Raw genomic sequence first — 23,747 nt, forward strand, 5'->3', positions numbered from 1 at the left:
CAATCTTTAAATTTGGACTGGAGAAGGTCCAAACCCAAACATAGAACACAGACTCAAAAAAAACACTGTCTTCTCTACTAAGTAACAAAATCAATGAAGCGGTAACACAAGAAAAGACAAAAAAAGAAAAGAAAAAGAAGAGTGAATGCTTGAAATAAATAAAAAGAAAAACAGAAGAAAGGGGAGAATGAGAGATCGATGATTCCGACAAGCCAATTAGATGCATGAGGTTGGTTTTCCGGTGGATCTTTCTGTCTTCACTCGCATCATTGCCACTCTATTTTTCCTCGCCGTTGGTGTTTTTTACTTTCTCAGAAACACCGCTGCTAGGTACTTCGACATCGGAGCCGCCGCCGCAGGAGGTTTCGACAGGGAATTCATACCGGTGGTCACTGAGACATTTTCTACCGAGAAGTGCTCCCGCTGCAAATCCGTTCGATACTGGTATGCCCTCAAATTCATCAATCTCTTTATTGGGAATTGAAAGATCGCTTTGGTGTGGAGGCTATTAATGCTTTCTGTGAGCTTGTGATATGTAAATCTTTTCAAAGTCTCGAGCTTTTCAATAGAAGAATCGTGTGGGTTTGGAATTTGTTGCTTAGAGATACTTTTTGTGAATTTAGCTTATATGAGGTCAGAAAGTTTGGATTATCTTGGATCACTTTGTGTTTAAAAGTTAATTTAGTGCATTTGGGATATGTATTTCTTTCAAAGTCTTGACCTTTTCAATAGAAGAATCATGGGTTTGGAAGTTGTTGCTTAGATACTTTTGTGAATTTAACTTATGTGAGCTCAGATAGTTTGGATTAGCTTGTGTTTATAAGTTGGTTTAGTTGAGCTCCTTCGTCTGTATGCTTTGTTTGCTTATCAGCTCAGCAGAGTGCCAAAGGTCAGATTGGAGTTCCGGTCATCAAAGAAAGTGCAAGGATGTTGAGATTAGTACCGTAACCTCTTCTGCAAAGAATGGCTTCAGGTTCAGAACTTCTCCGTTTGGGAATGGATCTGCTTCTGAGATTGCATTGGTTCCTGTTCAGGGCCGAAACAAGAGTATCCTCAAGCCTAGAGAAGTAATTGTGTCCTCTTTTTTCCTCTCATCCTGTTGACACTCTCTTGATAGAGTCGTTGTGGAAATCTGACTTGTATTTTTGTTTTGCGACTTTCTTCAGGTTCTTTTCCCATATGAAGAATTCGTTAGATATTTTAACTGGGACAATCCAGAATTGGCTCCCTGTGGTCTCATGAATTGTGGAAACAGGTTTGTGTTCATATGTTTTTCAACATAGCTTCCAAGCATCAATTGAGATGAGTTGAGTTTGTTTTTTCTCCGTTCAAGATAACCTACTTTAGTTCTCTTTCAGTTGTTTTGCCAATGTTATACTACAATGCCTTTCCTGGACACGTCCTCTTGTTGCATATCTGCTTGAGAAAGGCCACAAGAGCGAATGTAAAACTTCTTTCTTTTCATTTTTGTATTAATGCCTCACTCTTTCATTTGGTTTTCTGTATGCGTTTTAAGCTTTGATTCTATGTTTTGTTTAACAGGTATGCGCAACGATTGGTGCTTCTTCTGTGAATTTCAAACCCATGTTGAGAGAGCGAGTCAAAGTCGGTTCCCTTTTTCACCAATGAACATTATTTCACGGTTAACTAATATTGGTGGAACTCTTGGGTATGGAAGACAAGAGGATGCTCATGAGTTCATGAGGTCAGTATCTCTCTTACCCATGAAAATAGCAAATTCCTAAGTAGTGTTTAAGGCTGTGAATCTCCCGACTGATGGAGTTAGACAATTCACATACTTTCAGGTATGCGATTGATATGATGCAGTCTGTTTGCCTTGACGAATTCGGTGGAGAAAAAATAGTGCCTCCTCGTTCTCAAGAAACAACACTTATTCAGTACATATTTGGAGGTCTCCTCCAATCAGAGGTGATATATCCTGATCTCAATATCTTACGTTCATCTGTATTCTTGAATTGCCAATAGATGGATTTTTATTCTCTAGAATGATTGGGATCTTAGGAAGTTCCCTGTTATACATATTCTTTACTTGTTTTCTTTTTGAATTGTAGATTTCGACATGCTACTTCTTAGCTGGCTGCCTCCATTGAGAATATATAGAACTTGTTTCCAGTATATTAAAAAAGATCAAGATCCTTTCTAATGTTCTTTCTGTTAGTTTTTTTTTTCTTCTGATTTTCTGCATTTTCAACTTTCCAGGTTCAGTGTACTGTTTGCAATCATGTTTCTGACCAATATGAAAATATGATGGATCTAATCGTTGAGATGCATGGGGGTGCGGTGTCTTTGGAGGAATGTCTTGATCAATTTTCAGCCGAAGAGTGGCTTCAAGGAGATAATGTGTACAAATGTGATAGGTATTTTAATTAAATCCAAAAGAAGCTATGTTTCTTAAGCACAGTGTGGTAGTTGATTAGTTGACAAATCGACTATGTTTCTTAACAGGTGTAGTGACTATGTAAAGGCATGTAAGCGTCTTACAATTCGGCTAGCTCCAAATATTCTTACCATTGCCTTAAAAAGATATCAGGTATGTGTGGCATTTCCTTTACATTTTGCTAAATTCTTGTGGGAATAGTTGTCTATAATAAAAACATCTGTGAAATTATGTACAGGGAGGAAGATACGGAAAACTGAACAAAAGAATAAGTTTTCCCGAGACATTGGATCTTAATCCTTACATGAGTGAAGGTGGAGAAGGATCAGATGTTTATAAACTCTATGCAGTGATTGTTCATTTAGATATGCTGAATGCATCATTCTTCGGCCATTACATATGCTACATTAAGGACTTTTGCGGAAACTGGTATAGAATAGATGATTCTGAGGTAACACTCAGTACTTTCCTCTCTTCTTGTTAGCATGAAATTATGATGATTCCATGAATTTTGAGGGATCTTCTAACCCTGATCAAATATACTCACAGATAGAAAGTGTTGAATTAGAAGACGTCCTTTCTCAAAGAGCTTATATGCTCCTCTACAGCAGGTAAGCTTTTCTCCTCCTGTCTTTTGTTGTCCAGCTCTCCGTGTAAATTTAATCTATAAACACAAGATTGAGACTGTTTATTTCACCATTATGAGTTGAGTAAATTGTTTGAATATGATGTATATATCTAAACAGACTGAGGTTGTTGAGCTAGTGAGTTTCTTATGTTTTTCTGCCGTCATGCAGGATTCTAGCTCGGTCGTCATCATCATGTCTCAGATCAAAAGTTCAAGAGGAGAAGAATACAGACATATTGGACACAGAATCTTGCCTAGAAGAGTTAATTGAGAGTTCGATGGTAGGAGCTATTGAAAACAGAAGCAGCATCTATGCAACCATTGAAGACCCTGAGTGCGAACAAGAATCACCGTCATCATCACTATCATCATCAGCATCGTCACCATCACCATCAACATCACCGTCACCATTATCATCATCATCACCATCAATAGTGATCTCTGAATGTTGTAGCCTACAACTTGATACATTGGATTCCGAGTCAAACCCTTCAACTGATGATAACTCTGCAACAGATCATCGAGAGGATGCAGCAAATGGGAACAAAGATCCAGAGGTAAAATATCAGGCTGTCGATTCTTGTTCAGACCATACAACTTCAACTCCATTAGTCTGTACAAAATCCAAGCCTCCGGTGAGAGATATGGATACCGAGATGGTGGACGCTCAATGATGTAGAATGTTACGACAATTGAAAATCAACAGAGCTTGTAGCTTACAATAGTGATGCAGATACTATTACACAATGACTTATATATGGTTTTAAAGGGTGACTATACATAGAATTTAAATGTTCTTACTGGTGAATTGCCAAATTGTTTGCTTTGTGTTTCCCCCACAAAGCAAACGAAGAATCAATCAAGTCATAAATTAGTGAGAAAGTGTGATTTTTTGGTAATCCTCTCTACCCCTACCTTCTTAAATTTATGCATGGTGAAGCTTTTGTTTGTCATGTATCACTTTCTTCAACCCATCGGTTCAAGTTCAAATTGCACGATAACCCAATCTGTTAATTCGATTTATTAGTTTATTGTACCTTTTAATTCATACTCTGTTTCTTTTTAGTGAAAAATACTCTTTTATACAGTACTCTGTTTCTTTTCTTTGCATCTTTAATAGCTAGAGATGTTAGGAATCAATTGGTACAAGCCTAAGGGTTCAGAAATATTTAAGATGAGAGTTAGTTGAGAGTTCAATGGTAAGACACTAGAAGCAGCAACCATGCAACTATTTAAGATGTATGTACGACAACAAGAATCATCACCATCTGTAATGACTTTTGAATGTTGTTGGGAGGTCGTTGTAAGCTTTATATGTATTGCATCTATCACATAAGGGATTACATCTTAGTATATATACATAAGTAGAGGAGACTAGGTTTAGCTAGATATGTAAAGTTCTGTACAAGGAAACAATATATTGCAGAAGTAATGAGATGATACGGACGTATCCTTAACAGTCGTAAGGGTTGATGCAACCACCCCAGAAAACTTATAAATTTTTACCATACAATAGGACTGCAGATTACATTACTTGACTCATGGTACTAAAGGCTGATAATATCTAGAACTTATTACTTGTTTTGAAGACCCTTAAAGTAGATAAAATATGTTGTTGACAAATACAGACACAGTTAACTCTTACCTAACTAGACATTGGATTCATACTGCTTAGGCTACGAGTTCACTATAACAGGGCAAGTTGGAGCAGATTTGAAGTATAGGAAGAGTTGTCTTGTCTTCCCAAACAAACTCAAACACTAAAGATTCATGTGCCTTAATGCCATTAGCCTTGAAAAATTCTTTTAACCCTAAACCCAAACGCATGTGTGTATTTCCCCTTTCCATGACTAAATTCACTGGCCACTCTTTTCCATGCTTGTCCAACACAGTTATCTTCTTCCCTCCTAGCTTTTTCATTCGGTTAACCTTAACGAAGTTTTTTGGAAGATGCTACACACAAAGGAGGCAATAAGATTACACTATGTGAACTTCATAAAGCATTAGCTGATAACCAAAACTTCTCCAAGAGAGTTGTTTTAACTTACAAGTCTACCCTTTTTGAGACTGGATGGTGTGGCAGTTCGTGTCACAAATCGGCCTTCACTTCCTGAAGAAGATGATGATGGAACTTTTTGACTACTGTCACCAGATTTGTTTCTCTTTCTTTTGTTGCAATCTTTAGTGGAAACACTCTTTAGTTCTGCAGTGGAGAAACGAAGAAGAGGCGTTTTGATGGAAGAAACAAGACTGGTCTGATGAAATAGACTTTGCTTTTGCTTCAGTAATCCGCTTCTTACCCATTGACTTACCCATGTAATCTTTGTCTTCGTCTAGTGAAGACTCTGGTTCTGTTTTAAGACTCTGCTTCATCGACAAGTTTCCTGAATATCACAACAAGAAAAACGTTTTAAATCTTCATAACCAAAAGGTAAATTCCATGGGAAGATAAAAATCAGAGCACAACTTACTGATGTTTTCTTGATCATCATCAAGATTATTGTCGTCGTCACAAGATTGTACATATTGAATCTCACAGCAACTGGGTCCAAAACAAGTGACGTGGAACACCGAAGCTCCATCGTGTCTGAAAACGATAACATCTCCGACTCGGAGATCATGTGCGGTGGCGAACTCTTTCCAGCCGACGGTGAGTTTCCGACCTTCCATCTCAACTTTCCAACTTATCTCAGACGCGTCGGATCTTAGCTCCGCTGTATTTCCTTCGTTTCTTCCATGTAAGTATACCGAGAAAAACTTCACAGGGATGGTCTGCAACAACATGCAAAAGAGTTTTTAAAACGAAACCATTTCTCATAATAAGCTATACTCGTAAAAGAGAGACAGAGTCAGAGTACGAGGAAGGAGTCGAAGCCGGGGAGAAGAGGCTTAAAGAAGTGTGGGTTTGTAGGAGATCCAAGAACTGGATTCGCCATTGTTCAAAGGATCTTTGAAAAAGAGCTTCCAAGAAAACAAAACCAAAACCGATCGACTCAAGTCTAAGTTGATGAAAGTGTTTTGGTAATCCTTGCACGGCTCCTCTTATTAATGAGAGCTCCAGCTTACCTGTTTTAATGAGGGCGTGACTCCTTTTATTCTCTTTCATTTTAAATGACTCGCACTACTTTTTGTTCTTTTTTGGTGGTAAGTGCTTAACACCTCGTTTACTGATTTGGCAGCATACCTCCTTTTTCTTTCTTTCGCATTAGCTGATGCAGAATTTCATTATAAATAAAATTCAATGTTGGAATGGCTATCTTTTGTAGCCTCTGTTCCAAAGTCCAAAAAACTAAAGCTCCATACAACCGTATTTCAACTTAGTAGTTTCCGATTTCGTGTAACAAAGCTTCCAGATTCTGTTCCTTTGTCTCGAGTTTAGCCCGAAACCGTCTGATACTAGTTAAAGTTTCTTCAATGCTCTGTCTCACCTTAGGCAGATGATCTAAGATAGAGCAAGATTGCGTGTGCTGCGGATTTTCTTGATCACCAGTAGACTTGCTAGACGACCGAGTGCGACGAGAAGGTTCTCCCTCTTCAGTTATCTTCTGCCTCACGTCATGCTTCAATCTTCTATTCTCCTGACTCCATCTTTGGACTCGAGCTCTCTTGTGTGGCCGAGCCTCTGCTTCAGATGGTGATTGCTCCATCTGAATACAAGTATTTGTTTAGTAACACCAACTTATAGATAGTTCAAAACGAACAAGATTGCAAGCTATCTTGATGCTCACACTAACCTTTGAGACGAACTTAAGCAAAGGACTTGTCCCTCCTCGGATCAACTCCAAAGTTAGAGACTCACCTGCGCCTACTTCATTCGCTGCACAGAAACTTTTCCAACCATTACCACTGATAACATACATCATTCTACTTCCTTTGCGATAACCCTTACGCTTCATCAACCACTCGACTTTGTCTTTGTCCACCAGGATTATCTTCCCTGGCTTATCGAGCATGTTCTCTCTCATGAAACTTACCGGTAGATGCTGCAAAAGATTCAAAATTACATAAACAATAATGTGTTGAAGAATCCCGAGATAGAATTGAGTTCCCACAAAACTCACCTGTTTACCAAGCTTAAGGCTGTTAGGTGTAGGAGTTAACTTCACAAACCGGTTTGGTCCAGCCTCTGTGCGGCTGCAGAGCAGAAACACAAGCCTTTCCGCGTTGTGGAGCAGTTTAAATGTGAAAGGATCTCCAACTTTAAATTTATTTTCGGTGCAGAGACTTTTCCAACCTCCAAAGATAAAAACCTGACCAGACTTGTAGCTCTTTACTTCTGATTCCCAAGACTTCCCTTCTTCGTTCATCAAAACTACCTCATGCCTTCCTTTGTCTAAACCGTATCGCCTTGCGAAATCTCTGGGCACACCCTGCATCAGTCATTCCTCAACATTGGGGATTATATACACTCACGCATGCTTAATACTCTAAACTCGAGATATAAAACCCTAATAGTAATATATAACTAACTAACCAAGAAATCTCTTGATAGGTTTGAAGCCGTCACAGATTGGCTAAAACATGTCAGATCTGATGAAAACAGATCAGATTCTGTTTTCACATTCTCCTCAATTTCTTTCTCCTTTCTTGAAGATTCTCCTGCTGTTCAGAAATCTAATGGTTCAAAAACAGAAAAGAGAGTCTAGATAAATGTTCATTGAATAATGGATTTTACCATACCAATTTCGTCGTGGCTAAGAGACTGTGCGTATTGGACCTCACAGCAACTAGGTTCAAACGCAGTGACGTGGAACAACATGTCTCCTTCGTGTTTGAAGACTAGGAAATCACCGACTCGAAGACCATGTGCCTCCACGAACTCTTTCCAACCGTTGGTGAGCGTATGGCCTTCCATCTTACCTTTCCATGTTCCTTGCCAAGAATCTGATCTCAATTTTACAGTCTTGCCCTCGTGCTTTCCCTTGATGTGCTTGGAGAAGAACTTCACAGGGATTTTCTGTAACAAAACGAATACAACTGAACTGAGTCTAGTAGTCTACATTACATATATGTTGAGAAAGACAGAAACAGAGAGGTTATATTACGTACGATGTGGCTCTTGAAACCAGGAAGAAGAGGCTGGAAGAAGTGTGGGTTTTTTGGAGAGAAGAGTGATGATGATGGATTCTCCATTGCCGAACACTTTCTAAGAGAATCCAAAATTTTGTTCTTGGGAGATTCTCGGCTTCTCTAAGAATGCTTTACTTCTACTTCTACATACATATTTTGGCCCAATAATGCAACAGGTGAAAATTATTTTTTTTTTAACTCCTTTCATGTTGTTGATTTTATTTGAGGAATCCCAACTTCTTACATTTTTTTCTTTCTTCAAAATAAAGAGTGTTACATGTTTTTTTGTTCAAAATACATCTCTGTTAAATTGTTGTTTTGTATTATTTTTTGTGCCGATTATGTTTACAATGAAGTAGGTGAAGAATAAGTAAAGAGTAGTAATAAATACACAACATTTTTTCTTCCAATATCTTAACTTTTGCAAAGAATAAAACTGAATTTCTTATTTGTTGTATTTGTTAAACAGTCTAAGATAAACTGAATTATATTATTAATTTTGAATGCGATCATAAATAAGTCTATTTTTCATATATTATTTTTAAATGTTAAATATGTGAATAACGGTTGCATAGATATACGTATAAACAACAATTATAAAGTTTTAACCCAGCTGAAAAAACAATCAAATCAAACTATTAAATATACATTAAAAGAAAAAGAAAAAAAAACGGGTTGGATTGACGTGTTTATTTCTTCTTTTCTTCCTGACAAATACTTTCAGTCCTACGACTTACATCCATCAAATCAGAAAAGGAAAAACCAACTTTGCCATTTAAGGCGTTTTGCCTAGAAATATGAAATATCTTTGCTATTAACTTAGTTAATGACATTAAAATCAGGAGTTAATGACATTGAATAACCGAGTTTATATTCCAATTTCAAACTAATAAACCCTGTAACGCCAGCGACGAAAACATTCGAAGGATCAAAAGTTCTTAGAGAAGCTGTTCAAAACAAGAATGGCCGATCCACGAAGTTCCTCCCCAAACAAAAAAGCTTTCTTCGTCGTAGATCTGTCTGGACAAAACTCCAATCCTGTACTCTCTCTCACTCTCTAATCTCACCTTATCTTGTCTCTGTATCTGTTACAAAATCCATCAATTGGTTGTCTTTCTTAATTCGTTGTTGCAGATAATTCCTTCTCAGTTTATTGCGAATCACATCAAGGGAAAGACTCTGTCAACGAAACTGAAACTGACTTCGGTCGCTTCGGACAGAACTTGGGAAGTGGAATTGGACGGCGGGAGATTCGCCGCCGGATGGAAAAATTTCTCCGTCTTCCACGCTGTTCGTGACGACGACGTTTTGAGTTTCAGGCACGACGGTGACATGGTCTTCCACGTCACACCCCTCGGACGCAGTTTCTCTCAGATACACTTAATCTCTTCTTCTTCTACTACCTCTGACTCTGACGATGAGCACCGTACTTTTGATGATGATGAAGACGACAGTGTGGATGTTGGAGATGATGATGGTGATGATGACAATTCGATATCAGAAGATGATTTATATTCAAAGAAACTTTCGTCGAAGAAGAGAGCAAGAACTGAAACAGAGTATTCATCGGAAGAGTCTTATCTTCTTGCGCACGTCACACCTTCAAGCCTTCTGAGAGATACTTTGGTGTGTACCACTTCACTTGACTCGTTAATACAATTTTTACTTCAATTCTTTTGATACACTGTAATCAAGCTGTGATTCTTTTTGCAGTGTCTTCTAATCAAATTTGCAAAGTCAAATGGTCTGGACAAGAGAGTGTGTGAGATTGATCTAATGGATGAAGATGGAAAATCTTGGACTCTGCTTCTTAGACACAACAAAAAATCTGGTCAGGCTTTTGTGCGTGGAGGCTGGAGGAAGTTCTGCCGTAACAACGGGATCAAAGCCGGATCTTTATGTCGGTTTAAGCTTGTCCAAAGCGGAACTAAACCTGTGCTACAACTATGTCCCAACACTTCTAGCATTCCAGAAGGAAACTCTTCCAAAGCAAACAAAAAAGGGAATGTTTCTGAAAGTGAAGGTGATGAGATTGAAACTGAGGATTGCTCAGAGACAGTTCCAGTGCTTCAGAACAAGATTCTGACGTTAGACCTTAAACCTTACATGATCGGGTCAAGTCAATTTGTAAGTTTCAAGACCTTTGTTTTAGGGTTTTCAAGTCTTTTTTTTTGTTCTTGTTGCCTTGTTGGCATATTGGCTTAAATGTGTTGAAACTTGTACAGCGTGTTCCTGCATCGTTGGCAAGAGAGAACGGGATCCTAAAAGCAGGAGAGGTGACTGTATTGAACAAAGATGGCGAAGAGTGGAAGTCGCATCTAGTTAACGTCAAGGGACGAGATCAGTTTTACATTAGAAGTTGTAAAGAGTTCTTTCTTGCCAATGGCATAAAGAACGTTGGTGATCCCTTCACACTGGAGGTTATTAGAGGAGGAACATCTCCTATTCTCAAGATCTGTTCCAAGGTTAACACAAAAGCAATTACAGTCCTAGTTATTGAACTTTTGCTGTTGTGAAATCGCTGTGTTAACTAAAACGAGTTGTTTTCAGGTGAAACAAGTGTCCTTTGATGGCTATAAGACTCTGGAGAGGAAACCACGAATGACGGTTCAAGCACCACATGCTGAAGACGAAACAGAGAACCGGGTCCAAAAGAAAGCTCGTGTTTGTACAGAAGGAGGGCCATCTCGCTGCACTAGGGCATTAAACAAATCAAGTACTGATCCAGGAAATTTGCAGCGCAAGCAACCACTTCAACCTTGCTCAATCTCTGATCACGTTAAAAAGGTGAGACAGAGTATTATGGATACTTTAACCGATGTAAGACGGTTTCGGTCGGAGCTCGAGATTAAGGAACAGAATCTACAAGCTTCGCTGCATGAAATTGATGCGTTAGGTATGGTCTGAATTACCAACCAATAAATACTAGCTTTAAATGTGTGTGTGTGGTTTATTTTGGTTCTAGATTTGTTGATAATGTGAGTTTGGAAAAACAGGGGAAAAGATTATGGGGATCAGCCAAATCTTCAACATTAGTCAAGCTTAAGTCGAAAATGGAGATTAGAAAGTGGACCAGGTACTTTTGCAACGATGGAGTTAAATATTGCATGTCACCTTATCTCATTCACGTCTTCGTCGAAATAAAGTTACTGACATGTTTCAGTATACAGATAATAAGTGATTAATGAAAACTTTTTTTTGTTTTGTTTTGTGAATCTTTCTTAGTTCTTACTCAAAAATCGTCGCTTGTTATATAATATATGGAAATTTATTCGGGTACTTGTGTTTTAGTTAACCTATCACCGTCTGAGACGGTCCGTCTCCCCTGGGTTTACTAATTTAAAACAAACAATATATTACGTTAACTTTATTTATTTTTTTGGTGTAAATGCTAAAAATTATTACGTTATTTTGACTTAGTATTATATAGTCATACTTGTTTACGTTAATTTGACCATCATCTAATTAAGATATTCCGTCTTCAGGTTAACAAGATTCCATTTATTTATTTATTTATTCATGATACAAAAAAAAAAAGATTCCATTTATTCAGCAAGATCACTCCCCCAATAAAATACGTATTATGTTACTTTCAGTTTTAAAGTAGTTTGTTAATTTGTTTAATATATTTTTTTAAATACCAAAAAAGAAACAAAGAATTAACAATTTAAACTCTCTGAAAAAGTTAGCTTCAAAAGTAACTCTATACAGCGTTCTTATCAAGAGAACCTAGATCAACGGTTAGGATCTAGAAGAGTATACATTAAGAATATTTATATTTATCTCTAATTATTTACATTTGTATTTATTCTAGAATAAGAAAATTAGTTTTATCATATTTTTACAATAATGTACAGTAAAACTTCTATAAATTAATAATGTTTGGACCATGAAATTCTATTAATTTATAGAGGTTTTAATTTCTCGATAAATTAATAATTATTAATTTATAAAAAAACTTTACTAATTTGGTAAAAAAAAGTTTAAAAATAAATTTAATCTTTATAGTTAATATTTTTATAAAACCAATTAAAATGAAAATAGCAATTATCATGTTTTGAAGATAGTACTCAAAGATTTTTATACAGTAAAAATATTAAAAATGAACTCTAATAAAAATTAATGTGTATATATATACATATATTTAGATAACTTTGTATAATTATTAATTTCTATTATTGATGGGACCATAAATTTACTAAGGATTTTCAAAAAAATTATTATCTTATTATATTATCGAATTATGTCCAAAATTACACTAGTCCCAACTTGGACCTAATAAATTTATTAATTTATAGATATTTTTAATTTAACGAGTATTAATTTATAGAGGTTCTACTGTAATAGAATTTCATGGTCCCAACATTATTCATTTATAGAAGTTTTACTTAAATCATAATCTTTCATACATATCTCTTCCAAGGCAAATAACACACAAAAAATTACTAATACAAAAAAAGTACTAACTCCTTTCTACAAACTTTCAAGTTCTACCTCCTTAATACAAGAAGGCAAGTCACAAACCCTTCCATACTACAAACTTTCAAGTGCACATACTCTAGAACTTGCAAATCTCAAATACAGAACAAACGTAGTTTAGTTTGGTGGAGGAAGAGGAAGAATCTAGTGAAACTACTTGACTCCACCTTTGAATGATTCAAGACACAGAAAGTGCTTGCATAATACTCTTCTTGCTTTCTTCCCATCTTCAGTGTCACTTCAAACCAGATCATTGCTGATTCCCCATATCCTCTCCCCTGTTGCATCATCACAACATTACAGTCCTAAGTCAAATAAAACTAGTTTCAAGAAACAACAGCAAGATCTTGATTCAAGAACGCACCTAACGCATCAATTGCTAGCAAAGAGGCTTGTAGATTCTGTTCACTTGTCTCAAGCTCGGTCCGACACTGTCTCACAGTGTTCAGAGTATCTACAATCCCTTGTTTCACACTAGCAACTTGATCCGAGACTGAGCAAGATTGTGGTTGCACGCTCAGAAATTTTCTTGAGATGGTGTTGGTTCTGTTTGAAACCTGAGTGCGTCCTCTCTCCTCATCAACTTGATGCTCTGGTCCGCGACTTATTCTCTTATTAACTTGTCCCTCTACTCCTACTCTTGGAGTCTTTCTCACATTCCTTGGTTGTGGAGAAGTCTTACAAGCTCTCTTCCTACTAGTTGTGTGGTTTCCTTTTCCCTTGTATTCATGGTTTTCAATCTGAAAGAAACTCAATAAACATGTTGTCTAGCTAAGGTTTTGTATGTACATAGAGTTGTGTTGTTGGTTCACCTTAGAGCAGAACTTAAACAGAGGATTTGCACCTTCCCACATCAATTCCAGCTTGAACGAATCATTTACCTTCACTCCATTTGGTTCACACATCTCTCTCCAACCTTTTCTCAAATAAAACCATTCACTTACGTCTCTTCCAAGCCCTGTTATCTGTAGATAAGATGACCACTTTCTTCCATCTTGGTCCAGAAGAATTACGTCCCCAGCCTTATTAATGCCATTCTCCCTCGTGAAACTCACTGGAAGTGACTGAACAAGATTCAATCAGTACCAAACGCTCAAACTCATGACTATATCCACAAAAAACCTTCATGACAACAAGTTCTTGAACTTACTAGCTGCCCGGTATAGTCACGGCTAGGTGTATACTTTATTATCACAGTTGGTGAAGGAGCCGCCTTCTTCTCCTTTCTCTTTGAAACTTCATCCAACTTTCTCTTCTCTTTATGGCCATTGCCAGATTCCTGTGGACACAGCGAAAGCACAGGCCTTTCCCCAATTTGGAAAAGTTTAAACTTACAAAAATCTCCTTGTCTTAGATCATTAGTGGAGCAGAAGTGTTCCCAGCCTGCTCTGATGTAAAACACACCACTTGAGGTGTTTTTGGCAAGTTTCATTGTCCATATTCTCCCTTGCTCATTTATCACATCGATCTCACAGGCTTTTAGGTGCTCACCAAAAAAAGCCGTAAATTTTCTAGAAAGATCCTACAAAAAAATTACCAACAAGTCACATCACTCAAACAATGTTACACTCTTGACTATTACAACAAAGCTAAAATGGAGTTTAGTAGTCACCAAACGATCCTTGCTGAGGCTATAACGAGTAACACATCCTGTGATGAAACAAGAGTGGCCTGATGAAGAATCTGCTTCTGGTTCTTCCCTGAATCACAACAATCTTCACTTACATAGTCACCAAACCCATTAAATACATTCTGTAATTTCATTAAACAACTCACTTGCTCCATCTCCGGCCCCATCATCATCATCATCATCTTCGTCTTCTCCATCATTATCATCATCGTCATCAATGTAAGTATCCTCAGTATCAATGTGGCTAGACGAAGCGTGATGTATGTTACCGGAAACAGATTGGGGAGCGACAGATACATGAAGGACCTCGTCTCCATGATGTTTGAAAACCAAAACGTCGCCGTCTTTGAATCCATGTTCGCCGGCGAACTTCTCCCAGCCGTCGGCGAGCCTGCCGCCATCCAGTTTCACTTTCCAAACTCTGTCCGACGCATCCGATATTAGAAACACTTTTGTGTGATTCCTTAAGAACTCAGCATCAAGAGTCTGGAAGCAATAAAACAAAAGGAAACACAGAGTTGTCGACGGTGACAAAGGCAGTATCTTAAAACGAAATATAAAAGATAGAAAGCATTACGAGAAGTGGTTTATCTCCTGTAAGAAACTAATGCTCAAAGGAAAAGAAATTTGGTGGATCCCCCATTGTGATGAAAAGTTTCACACAAATCTGAGTTGAAGATTTAGGGCAGAGAGTGAGTCAGATAAGAAAGCAATAAAACAGAGAAAACAGAGCAATCTCTTCTAATGTTCTCACTTCTTCCTAGTAAATGCTGACGTTACATTGTTTCTTTTAGTTACGTTACAAAAAAGGAATATCGAATTTATTGAAACCGGAAAAGGCTGATGTGAATATATCACATTGGTTAACGGGGAGTGTAGTTGTGTACTAGCCCATCATCTCGATTAATAATGGTGCTGTAACCAAACCCATCATCACCTATGTTGTTAAAGGCAGACTCTATAACCGAATAGGTTTTGACAACATGTGACCCCTTCTTGATAGCTTTGTACATCATCTTTTTGGTTGTGTCTGAAAGATTGATTTTGATTAGCCATCATTATATGAAATTGTAGGTGTTACTGAATCATTTTATTAAATACTTTTTTTTTTTTTATGTCGCTATTTTTAAAATTTTTTAAAAATAGAAGCTTTTGGGCCTTTTTGTCAATAGAAAATTTTGGGCCTTAACTATTTGGGATGAGCCGCTGGCAAGACGGTTTATATTAGTAAGAAGAACTTGTTGTTTCAGCCAGAAGGTTACTGACTTTTGGGTTTTGAGTGTTGATTTTTTTACTGGGAAGCTAAAAGCTCCAATGATGACTCCTCTCGCTCGCTCGCTCGAGAGCTCGGTTTTAAGATCCTCAATCCAAGGAAAGGTTCTGAGCAAAAGCAAAATTTAATCGCACTTTCTTCTCGAAATGCGTCTTGAATCACCCGAGAAACGTGTTTCCTGAGCAAAGTTTACAGCTTTCTTTTGATTTCTGTGCACATCATTACCAATACTGAATTTTTCAAAAGATTTATAAAATCTCAAATCACTCTTCTTCCCCAATGGAGGTTCAAGCTGAGATGGAGCCTAGCTCGTCCATTAGGTACTCTACTCTAGTCTCCTTTTTATCTCCTGCTCTGCTTCTTCAAATTTGATCCTTTTTTTTTCAATTCGATTAGAAAAGTTTCTGATCGATTTAGGACAGAGGGGGGGGGGGGGGAAACAATTACTGGTTTAATGGATTCGAGGTGCTGCTTAAAGTTATAAATTTAGAAACTTTGAAATGTGGTGGTTCTTCTTCAGGGGTAGATCTAGATCTCGAGATTTGTAGAGAATCAAAGTTATATATACAAAGATTTAAGTAAGTAAGTAAGCTTTATGTTTGTTCTATGATGCAGTTTAGTCGCAGCTGTTTCATATGGCATTGCTTCTATGGCAATGGTTTTTATCAACAAGGCTGTGATTATGCAGTATCCACATTCCATGACTGTTCTTACCCTCCAGGTACATTGCTCTACTTTTTTCAGTATTTGATATCTACTTAACTAGGATTACTCACTTCCTCAAAAATGCTGGTTATGAAATTGGTCCCTTTTGCTTTTCTTTTGGTTTGTATTAGCAATTGGCTACTTCTTTGCTTATACACTTTGGCAGACGAATGGGATACACAAGAGCCAAAGGAATCGATTTGGCCACTGCCAAAAAGCTACTCCCGGTTTCTATCTTCTACAATGCTAATGTTGCATTTGCTCTTGCAAGCTTGAAAGGAGTTAATATTCCAATGTATATCGCCATTAAGAGACTCACTCCACTCGCTGTTTTGATTGCCGGGGTTCTGTTTGGTAAAGGCAGACCAACAACTCAGGTATATATTACCACTATAATGTTTTTATTAAAAGGTTGATCCTTTTGTTCGTCATTTTTTCTAATGTTACAAGCTATGAATCTCTTGTTCAAATTTCAGGTTGCTCTATCTGTACTATTGACCGCTGCAGGTTGTGTAATTGCAGCTCTTGGAGATTTTTCTTTTGATCTTTTCGGGTATGGTTTGGCTTTAACCTCTGTCTTTTTCCAGGTTGGTTTCCATTGCTCTTTTCCTTCTCTTTCAACAATCCCCCATTAACCAAATGATAAAACAAATATTTGTTTCGTCGCTGCAGACCATGTACCTTGTGCTGGTTGAGAAGTCTGGTGCAGAAGACGGGCTTACATCGATCGAGATAATGTTTTATAACAGCTTCCTTTCTCTCCCATTTTTGTCCTTCCTCATCGTAGTTACCGGCGAATTCCCAAACTCTCTGTCGCTTTTACTTGCAAAGGTTAGAAACTTTTCATCACTCTAAGCTTGTGGCTTTTTTCAGAAACTATTTTCTTAAAAGGTCAAACTATTTCTTCTCTTGGACAGTGTTCTTATTTGCCGTTCTTGGTGATTCTCATTCTTTCACTGGTTATGGGCATTGTCCTCAACTTCACCATGTTTCTTTGCACCATTGTGAACTCTGCTTTAACAACAACTATCGTTGGTGTCCTCAAAGGCGTTGGTTCCACTGTAAGTATATACTCTCATTTTGCTCTGTTTCGAGATGAAAGTCTCTTCATTTCAAGTCTGGAGGCAATCAATTATTAAACTCTTACTTATTTTTGCTTCCTTTCTAATGTCCTAGACGCTCGGTTTTGTCCTCCTGGGTGGTGTTGAAGTACATGCTTTAAACGTCTCCGGTTTAGTGGTCAACACAGCTGGTGGTGTGTGGTACTCATATGCCAAGTACCGACAGAAAAAGGCTAAACCGGCTAAGCTAATGTCTGATTTGGAAGCTCACAAAAAATGAGAATCCGATTTGGTTTACTCTCATCATGTATCTCCTTGTCCAAAAAGTTATAATTTTTGATACTTGTGGTGGGTTTGGTTTCTTTTTGGAAGGCAAAGTCGGGTTTATAGACTTTTGCCACTCAAACAAATGATGATTAGAAAGAAAATAACCAATGTATTAGATAGTTGAACCAGGATAGTTGAACCAGGAAAACCAGTTTAACGAGAAGCTTTCTACAATTACCAATAGCTTTAGTCTTCAGATCTGATCCTCTCGGTTGGATCCTAAAGCGAGAGATTTGAAAAGCCAATTAGTAATTTAAATTTTGATAAGAAACTTCATTGATCAGGTTATTTCATGTAAAACTTTTTCAAAGAGGTTATTCAATGTCAAATTATTACATGTAGAATGTGGCTGTAGCATAAAACCTAAACAATAAAACATTAGACATGGGTTGGTATCAACTATCAATAGGTCAAGAACACATGAAATGTTTGTTTGTTCTAATTAAGTGTGGGAAACTTCTTTAAATGGGTCTACTACTAATTAATACTTTAGATTAAGACATTTTCGTGATAGAAAAGACAGCACATGAGTCATTGCAGCGTCATCTACCTGTTTAAGTATTTAATTCATTCGTTAACACTGGGTCTTGTATAAATCTACATAATTTATACAAGACCCGTTTGTCAAAAAAAAAAAATACCCATTAACAGAACCAATATATTCAAATTTTAGAAAAGCAATGGATGTTACTTTGGAAGAGTTGAGAAACTGGAAAACAAAAAAGGCTTACATAAAATAGAAAAGCTTTACTCAACTAAATGAATAAATTGAATGAGTGTATCCACTAATTACAATTATTAGACAAAATATTGATAAAAGAGTAGAGAGTGTAAAGCACTGTATGTAAAATAATATGATAGCATAGTTCAACAATATCATAATTCAAAAGTGATACTGATAACTAATAATCATCAATCATTCACCAAGACACAATCGATCATCTTGATATATACATGATTATACCCTGGATTCGTTTTAAACACAATATATAATTTCCAATAATTTGTGAATTATTATATACATTAGAATTGTTATATGTAGCGCAGAATTGTGTATGAGGTTTTGATATATCGGACGACTCTATACAACAATGTGATGATGATTCTGCAGTTTATTGAAAAGAAAATTGGGTATTTTTGAATTATCATTAACATTATAATTATAATTGCCTAAATTATTAAAATCGTATTGAATATTTAATTTCTGAGCACCGATTGGCTTGTGAAAGAGGATTCCTAGATGCCACAAGGAAAACAAATTAAAAGGTATTACAAAAGTGTAATTAGCCCACAAATTAATTATCCATAATTATAGTAATTCTTTTCCCTTTTCTTTTTCTTAGTTTTTTTATATGATACTTTCGTAAAACGTTAGGTATTATTGTATAGTAAAAAATAAACCTTAAAAATTGCCAAAGCATATCCTTATCTTCTAGAGTTCTACATGTGTTAATATCGCCCACCGACAAGTAACCCTCGCGTAACCTAATAGTTGGCTGAAACTTTTAGAAAATTTTATACCGGAAATTGTAATAATCCTTCTAATGGATCTTATACTTCTTTTTTGTCAAAGACACACCACTTAAATTATTATTTTACAAAATGACCATAATTAGCGGCACTGTTTAGAAGTTTCTTGCAACTATTAGTCAACACTGAAACATGTATTTTGATTGTTAGTGTACTTTGTCAATTGATCATTCCAATGAGAAAAACAAAAAAAAAGACAGATCATCAACTAATTGTTTCCCTCCTTACTATATATCCTACTTGATTATGAAATTCAAAATATTGAGTTGCATCCTTTTGTTTCAACCGTAAGGGTTTGACTCATAAGTTCAAATTAGTATCATGTTACCAAATATTTAAAAGTTATCCTGATTACTCAAACCATATGTATTTTTTCTTTATTATATGATTGTCAAAATTTCTAAAGTTGATGACATACTTATTACAAGATAAATAAGTTGAATGGACTACTAGTCTACTACTAAACATGGAACTTTACTATATGTATAAAATATAATAACGATAGACATGGAAAATGACATGGGGAGCACGTAGGAGAAGCGGTGAGAGCATTTTGAGTGATTCACTTGGAACCGATTTGGTGGTATCTCACTTGTTCCAATATAATTATGAGTTGCGCTCACAAATTTGAATTTGTCTTCACCTCAAATTGCCAAACAACCCCATATGGTCCATCTTGAATTTTTCTTGAATGATTGTTTTCAAATTTAAATAATTTCTATAGGATGATGACATGACAAGTGCCGGTGAAAAAAGCTTACAAAGAGTGATAAAAAGGGGATGAATTTGCATGCTGAAGCCATCAAAGAAGTAGCTGAAAGAGTAACACACACATGAAAGTGTAAGAGAGACATCTTCTTATTACAAAACTTCTCACAACAGATACCTTTCTTCTTCCTCTCTCTCTCTCTCCTCTGCTTTGCTTCTCTCTCTCTCTCTCTCTCTCTCTGACTCACTCCACTCTCTCACCAACCCATCCTTCTCTCTGTCATTCTCTAAAAAAAGGTCCACTATAAATGAGCCTTGAGCTGTGGATGCCTTCTATGTCTGGTTTATAAAAAATTCACAAAAATGGGTCTCTAGATTTCAGATTTCTGGGATCTGGGTCTTCCATTATTTAGTAGAAAGCTCACTCCTTTCTTGAATAAGATCTTAACTTCTCACTCAAAGTTGCTCCCTTTTTTTGTTTTCCTCAAAATGGGTTTTGCTTAAATCTTCCACTCTGAGATTTGGGTGCTTACTTTGGGATCTTTACCACATTTAGAACTTCCTACTTCTTTCTGCTCTTTCTCCTTTTGGATTTCTCTACTTGTCAAAGAGATTTTTAGAGACAAAGATGGCTCCAAGGTTGGATTTTTCAGATTGGTGGGCGAAGGACACGAGGAAAGGAACACCAGTTGTAGTGAAGATGGAGAATCCTAATTACTCAGTAGTTGAAATCGACGGGCCAGATTCAGCTTTTAGACCAGTGGAGAAGAGCAGAGGCAAGAACGCTAAGCAAGTGACTTGGGTTTTGCTTCTCAAAGCTCATAGAGCTGTTGGATGTCTCACTTGGCTCGCCACTGTCTTCTGGTCTCTCCTTGGTGCTATCAAGAAACGGCTTAGTTTCACTCAGCCAATGGGCTCTGAGAAATTAGGCAGAGACCGATGGCTTTTCACGGCCATTAAGCTCTTCTTAGCTGTTTCCGTAGTGATTCTCGGGTTTGAGATTGTTGCTTACTTCAGAGGATGGCATTACTTTCAAAGCCCTAATCTTCACATCCCCACTAGCACACTTGAGATCCAGAGCCTGCTTCATCTTGTGTATGTTGGTTGGTTAAGCCTAAGAGCTGATTATATTGCTCCTCCGATTAAAGCTCTCTCCAAGTTTTGTATTGTCCTGTTCCTTATACAATCTGTGGATCGTTTGGTACTTTGCTTGGGTTGTTTTTGGATCAAGTACAAGAAAATTAAGCCGAGGTTTGATGAGCAACCGTTCCGTAATGAGGATGCTGAGGGATCTGGATTTGAGTATCCTATGGTTCTTGTTCAGATTCCAATGTGCAATGAGAGAGAGGTATGTATGCTCATTCAACTTTGGTATATCTTTTAAAAAGTATTGACCTTTCTCCTAATGTATAGCCTTTATGGTATCTATTCACTCTCTCAATGTAATGATGTTTACCTTCTTCATGTTCAGGTGTATGAACAATCTATATCTGCTGTGTGTCAACTTGACTGGCCAAAAGATCGAATACTGGTTCAGGTTCTTGATGATTCGAATGATGAAAGCATTCAACAGTTGATTAAAGCTGAGGTTGCCAAATGGAGCCAAAAGGGAGTCAACATAATCTACAGGCATCGCTTGGTTAGAACCGGATATAAAGCTGGTAACCTCAAATCTGCTATGAGCTGTGATTATGTGGAAGCTTACGAGTATGTCGCAATATTTGATGCTGATTTCCAGCCTACTCCGGATTTCCTTAAACTAACAGTTCCACATTTTAAGGTTGGTATTAACATCGGTTTCATGTTTCTGTTATTGACAAAGGGACAGAGAGAGAGAGAGAGAGAGAGGTCTAACTTGTTAAAAATGTGTTAAATCTTCAGGATAACCCAGAGTTAGGTCTAGTTCAAGCTAGATGGACATTTGTGAACAAAGACGAGAACTTGTTGACCCGGCTTCAGAACATCAATCTGTGTTTTCACTTTGAGGTGGAGCAGCAAGTGAACGGCGTGTTCTTGAACTTTTTTGGTTTCAATGGAACAGCTGGAGTTTGGAGAATCAAAGCCCTTGAGGAATCTGGTGGTTGGCTTGAAAGGACCACTGTAGAAGATATGGACATAGCAGTCCGTGCACATCTGCATGGATGGAAGTTCATCTATCTTAATGATGTCAAGGTAATAAGACTGTTTAAGTATTTATCAATCTTTTCTAAAGAATGCTTATATATGTAACCATTTCATTGAACTTGACTGAAAAAATCTATAGGTCCTTTGTGAAGTTCCTGAGTCCTATGAAGCATATAAGAAGCAGCAACACCGTTGGCATTCGGGACCTATGCAGCTTTTCCGCTTGTGTCTTGGTTCAATCTTGACCTCTAAGGTAGTGTAAAGCTTTTTTTCTTCCGCAAGGTTCAACTTTATCTGTTTATCATCATTCTAATGACTCCTTCCGTTTCTCATTTTGTTCTTCTTGTAGATTGCAATATGGAAGAAAGCGAATCTGATACTTCTCTTCTTCCTTCTTAGGAAACTTATACTTCCTTTCTATTCCTTCACATTGTTCTGCATAATCCTTCCCCTGACGATGTTTGTTCCAGAAGCTGAGCTCCCTGTTTGGGTCATTTGCTACATACCGGTTTTCATGTCTTTCCTCAACCTTCTTCCATCACCAAAATCGTTCCCTTTCATTGTCCCTTACCTTTTGTTTGAGAATACAATGTCTGTCACCAAGTTCAACGCGATGGTATCCGGATTATTCCAATTGGGTAGCTCTTACGAGTGGATTGTCACAAAAAAAGCTGGAAGATCATCAGAGTCAGATCTTTTATCTATCACCGAGAAAGAGGCACCAAACAAGAAAAGCCAACTGCTTAGGGGAGTTTCGGACAGTGAGCTGTTGGAGCTTAGCCAACTCGAAGAGCAGAAACAAGCAAAGAAACCTGTCAAGAAAACAAACAAGATTTACCACAAAGAGCTCGCATTGGCCTTTCTTTTGCTAACTGCAGCGCTAAGGAGTCTCTTGGCAGCTCAAGGAGTGCATTTCTACTTCCTATTATTCCAAGGTGTCACATTTCTTCTAGTAGGTCTTGACCTCATAGGCGAGCAGATGAGCTGAGGGAAACTAAAGAAGCTCCATAGATTATGTAAACCGGGCCAGTAATCAGTGAGTTTGATTCCCCACGTCCTCTTATGTTCAATGGTATCCTCTGTAATGAGATTTGTTGGAACCATAGTGGTAGGCATTAATTGATTTTCCGTTTTGTTTGTTTGTCTGTTATGTTTCTTTGATTCCTCCATTGTTAGGGATAGCGTGTGAGCCAGAGATTCATACATGTATACAATATCTGTAAAGTTGGAACATGTTGTTGGCAGTTTAAACAGCTATTTTCTTGAACCATGTCATATCAACTGCAGAGAATATACGTAACTAAAAAGTCCAGCCTTTGTGGAAAGAGCCTGTAACATGAACAAGTTTTCTGACTAAACTGAAACGAGAAAGAGAGTAACATTTATTGTTTTCTCTGAACTTAGGAAATTGTCATCTTAGTGTCGGTGAAAAGTGTAGAAACGTGGAGCAGAAAAAAGTGTCGGCAGAGGAAGTGGAATGAGAAGAAGCATAAAGGGCATCACGTCATATATAACAATCAATTCAATGATGTGTAAGTGAAGAGAATGGGACCAACCAGCTTTAAAATTTATAGAGTGGGTTTGTTGATGATTCTGGGACCGAACTAGGATCATGATCTTGTCTCTCTTGCTTTTCTAGGCTTTTTATTGTGGTCATGCAAAAACCATGTCTTCGTGCCTGCCTTGTAATTAATTATTCGTCTTTTTATAACATAACTGGGAGTTTGTAGTTGCGGAAACACATCCATAATAACTTCAATAAAAAGCAGATAACATTTTATATTCAATCTTCAGCCAAGGTAATTACATTTGCT

General features: G+C 37.2%; 6 protein-coding genes and 1 pseudogene across 8 annotated transcripts; 4 read left to right on the top strand and 3 right to left on the bottom strand.

Annotated features, from left to right (window-relative positions):
* Positions 77–3,834, top strand: LOC104717030 (ubiquitin carboxyl-terminal hydrolase 18-like). Of its 2 annotated transcripts, XM_010434535.2 has the most exons (12): positions 78–229; positions 331–444; positions 872–1,067; positions 1,167–1,255; positions 1,359–1,444; positions 1,543–1,705; positions 1,806–1,929; positions 2,221–2,378; positions 2,467–2,551; positions 2,637–2,849; positions 2,948–3,009; positions 3,196–3,834. In XM_010434535.2, exons 1-12 carry the CDS (start codon positions 225–227, stop codon positions 3,698–3,700), a joined length of 1,800 nt encoding a protein of 599 aa, XP_010432837.1. In that variant the 5' UTR covers positions 78–224; the 3' UTR covers positions 3,701–3,834. The 2 variants fall into 2 exon arrangements, with proteins under 2 accessions (XP_010432836.1, XP_010432837.1); XM_010434534.2 differs by having other exon boundaries at positions 77–444.
* On the bottom strand, positions 5,165–6,014 carry LOC104717031 (B3 domain-containing protein REM7-like). The gene is made up of 2 exons (XM_019231127.1): positions 5,498–6,014; positions 5,165–5,410 (listed from the first exon to the last, which is right to left on the bottom strand). Exons 1-2 carry the CDS (start codon positions 5,808–5,810, stop codon positions 5,208–5,210), a joined length of 516 nt encoding a protein of 171 aa, XP_019086672.1. The 5' UTR covers positions 5,811–6,014; the 3' UTR covers positions 5,165–5,207.
* On the bottom strand, positions 6,176–8,231 carry LOC104717032 (B3 domain-containing protein REM8-like). The gene is made up of 6 exons (XM_010434538.2): positions 8,076–8,231; positions 7,707–7,983; positions 7,501–7,628; positions 7,088–7,396; positions 6,761–7,009; positions 6,176–6,673 (listed from the first exon to the last, which is right to left on the bottom strand). The coding sequence occupies exons 1-6, from the start codon at positions 8,157–8,159 to the stop codon at positions 6,344–6,346; spliced, it is 1,377 nt and encodes a 458-aa protein (XP_010432840.1). The 5' UTR covers positions 8,160–8,231; the 3' UTR covers positions 6,176–6,343.
* On the top strand, positions 8,961–11,361 carry LOC104717033 (putative B3 domain-containing protein REM4). Of its 2 annotated transcripts, XM_010434539.2 has the most exons (6): positions 8,961–9,136; positions 9,231–9,722; positions 9,810–10,223; positions 10,322–10,561; positions 10,647–10,992; positions 11,093–11,361. In XM_010434539.2, exons 1-6 carry the CDS (start codon positions 9,059–9,061, stop codon positions 11,140–11,142), a joined length of 1,620 nt encoding a protein of 539 aa, XP_010432841.1. In that variant the 5' UTR covers positions 8,961–9,058; the 3' UTR covers positions 11,143–11,361. The 2 variants fall into 2 exon arrangements, with proteins under 2 accessions (XP_010432841.1, XP_010432842.1); XM_010434540.1 differs by lacking the exon at positions 11,093–11,361 and having other exon boundaries at positions 10,647–11,003.
* On the bottom strand, positions 12,516–15,055 carry LOC104720033 (annotated as a pseudogene).
* On the top strand, positions 15,473–17,710 carry LOC104717035 (putative UDP-sugar transporter DDB_G0278631). Its single transcript, XM_010434541.2, has 7 exons — positions 15,473–15,798; positions 16,094–16,199; positions 16,315–16,560; positions 16,660–16,770; positions 16,856–17,014; positions 17,101–17,244; positions 17,360–17,710. The coding sequence occupies exons 1-7, from the start codon at positions 15,758–15,760 to the stop codon at positions 17,522–17,524; spliced, it is 972 nt and encodes a 323-aa protein (XP_010432843.1). The 5' UTR covers positions 15,473–15,757; the 3' UTR covers positions 17,525–17,710.
* On the top strand, positions 19,859–23,208 carry LOC104717036 (probable xyloglucan glycosyltransferase 5). Its single transcript, XM_010434542.2, has 5 exons — positions 19,859–21,157; positions 21,281–21,589; positions 21,691–21,981; positions 22,073–22,186; positions 22,283–23,208. The coding sequence occupies exons 1-5, from the start codon at positions 20,438–20,440 to the stop codon at positions 22,919–22,921; spliced, it is 2,073 nt and encodes a 690-aa protein (XP_010432844.1). The 5' UTR covers positions 19,859–20,437; the 3' UTR covers positions 22,922–23,208.

Source organism: Camelina sativa, chromosome 10 (assembly GCF_000633955.1).
Source record: "Camelina sativa cultivar DH55 chromosome 10, Cs, whole genome shotgun sequence".
Classification (NCBI taxonomy): Eukaryota; Viridiplantae; Streptophyta; class Magnoliopsida; order Brassicales; family Brassicaceae; genus Camelina; species Camelina sativa.